The sequence below is a fragment of the Anarrhichthys ocellatus genome, unplaced genomic scaffold (assembly GCF_004355925.1).
Source record: "Anarrhichthys ocellatus isolate YVR2014 unplaced genomic scaffold, GSC_Weel_1.0 scaffold71, whole genome shotgun sequence".
Lineage (NCBI taxonomy): Eukaryota > Metazoa > Chordata > Actinopteri > Perciformes > Anarhichadidae > Anarrhichthys > Anarrhichthys ocellatus.
The window spans coordinates 675,878-677,592 of record NW_022280101.1 but is presented as its reverse complement, the minus strand read 5'-3'; the positions used below and the strand labels follow the sequence as shown (position 1 = coordinate 677,592).

Genomic DNA, 1,715 nt, shown 5'->3' with positions numbered 1-1,715 from the left:
GGGGGGGGGGGGGGGGGGGGGGGGGGGTCTCCTCCCGGGGTGGAGATGGGTGCTTCTGGGGATGCTTCAGTCACTTACACTGCCTTTCCTGAGTGTAAGTCTACTCTCGCTGATGATGTCTTTACCTCTGTCTGAATGAAGAAGTGAAATGTTTTGGTGCAAGATTACATCACGGATCACCTCATACACACTTTTATTTATTTCCAAGAAAGTCCAAAGATTGGAGTTTTAAGAGGAGGGCTGCAAGTTTGCAATCCAACTTCTTTACATTTACTAGCCCTGAATGTCTTCTATGTCCACATCTCACATTGCATTACAAACAATTGTCTTTCTTTCTCAACAACAGCCCCTTTTAGGAGAAGTATTTTTGAGACATGCTTGCTCTGCAGCTGCATTGCTTGCCATTTCTCCAGCCCTGAATGTCTCCTCTGTGCTCACTGATTCAGAGTTATGTCTGAGAATAATATGTCCCGCTGCTAGCAGTGTCCCATTACCATGCAGAGAAACTTGGGAGGCTGCGTCTCAAATTGCTGTCTCCCACAGACACGGATGCTAAACGTCCATCACTGCAGCACATTAATCATTGGACACATCGGACCTCAACGTCTCGTTACCTAGCGTCTGGCATTGCTGCAGTGTGTCCCCACGAGCGTTGAGGTTACTCCTTCTGTCAGCCTTATCACATCACCAGATCCTCCTTATCATCTTGCGTTATGTGCTAACAGGACACCGCACTGAGCGCACTCACAAAACTGCATTTATATTTCGACGCCGAATTAAACACACAAATACTAGCCGTTGGTCTAAATGACATAAAGCTACAGAGAGGGAAATGTAAGAATATTCACCGTATAAACTGTCGTTTCAGCGGCGCAGGTATCGCAAGCTTGACTGTTGACAATTTGGCTATCAGCTGGTAAACGAAAAAATGTTAACACTTCCTGTAAAATGGCGCATGCGCACTGCGTGCCGCATTGGCAAACCTGACCGCATTCCCTAACGGTCCGTTCAGTGACTTCACATTTTTAGATTCTTCAGTTTCTACTAAATTTACTAATTTAGACTCACTTTTATCTTTTTTTTTTATTAGCCGAAAACAAGATATGTTCAATTTACAACGCCAGGTTTAATCAAGGCCCAGCCGAGCGTATTACCACCGCAATCAAACATGTTAACCTTAATGTGTTGATAGCCTGAAGGGGCGTTTGAACGGGAGTCATACTCATGTGGCCTCCACGCCGCAGGGGGCGCTATAACGCAGATAGGCAGGCACTCGGAAGTCTTTACCACATGAAGGATGTTTGGATTGTTTAGATCTGTGGACTCCTCTCAGTACTTAAAAACACTTTGCTATTTATATAATACACTGTTGAATGTGTGTTGGACTTTTTGACATTATGCCAACGTCTAACAGAAAGAAGCAGGGAAAGGACACCGCGGTAAGTCTAATGCATTCATTCACTAACGTTATAGATAAACCTGATATAAGTATGAACAACTTGAGGTACTTGTACTTGCATGCAATTTCTATTACATGCCACTGTATACTTCTGCAATTCAGAGGGGAATATACTTCTCACGCTACATTTAATTGACAGCTTGCAACAATGCTACTTGTGCTGTATATTAATACACTAGTAATCCATTAATGTGTAATAATCTTGTACCTATATATATATATATATATATATATATATATATATATATTTTTTTTT

At 42.4% G+C, this 1,715-nt stretch overlaps 1 protein-coding gene across 1 annotated transcript in view; it reads left to right on the top strand.

Annotated features, from left to right (window-relative positions):
- The first annotated feature begins 1,187 nt into the window (after positions 1–1,187).
- lcmt2 (leucine carboxyl methyltransferase 2) overlaps positions 1,188–1,715 on the top strand; it is a 7,281-nt gene continuing 6,753 nt past the window's right edge. Inside the window, exon 1 of the mRNA XM_031873374.1 lies at positions 1,188–1,439. Within this exon, the coding sequence (XP_031729234.1) occupies positions 1,374–1,439 (66 nt within the window). The 5' untranslated portion in view covers positions 1,188–1,373. The remainder of the gene's footprint in view (positions 1,440–1,715) is intronic.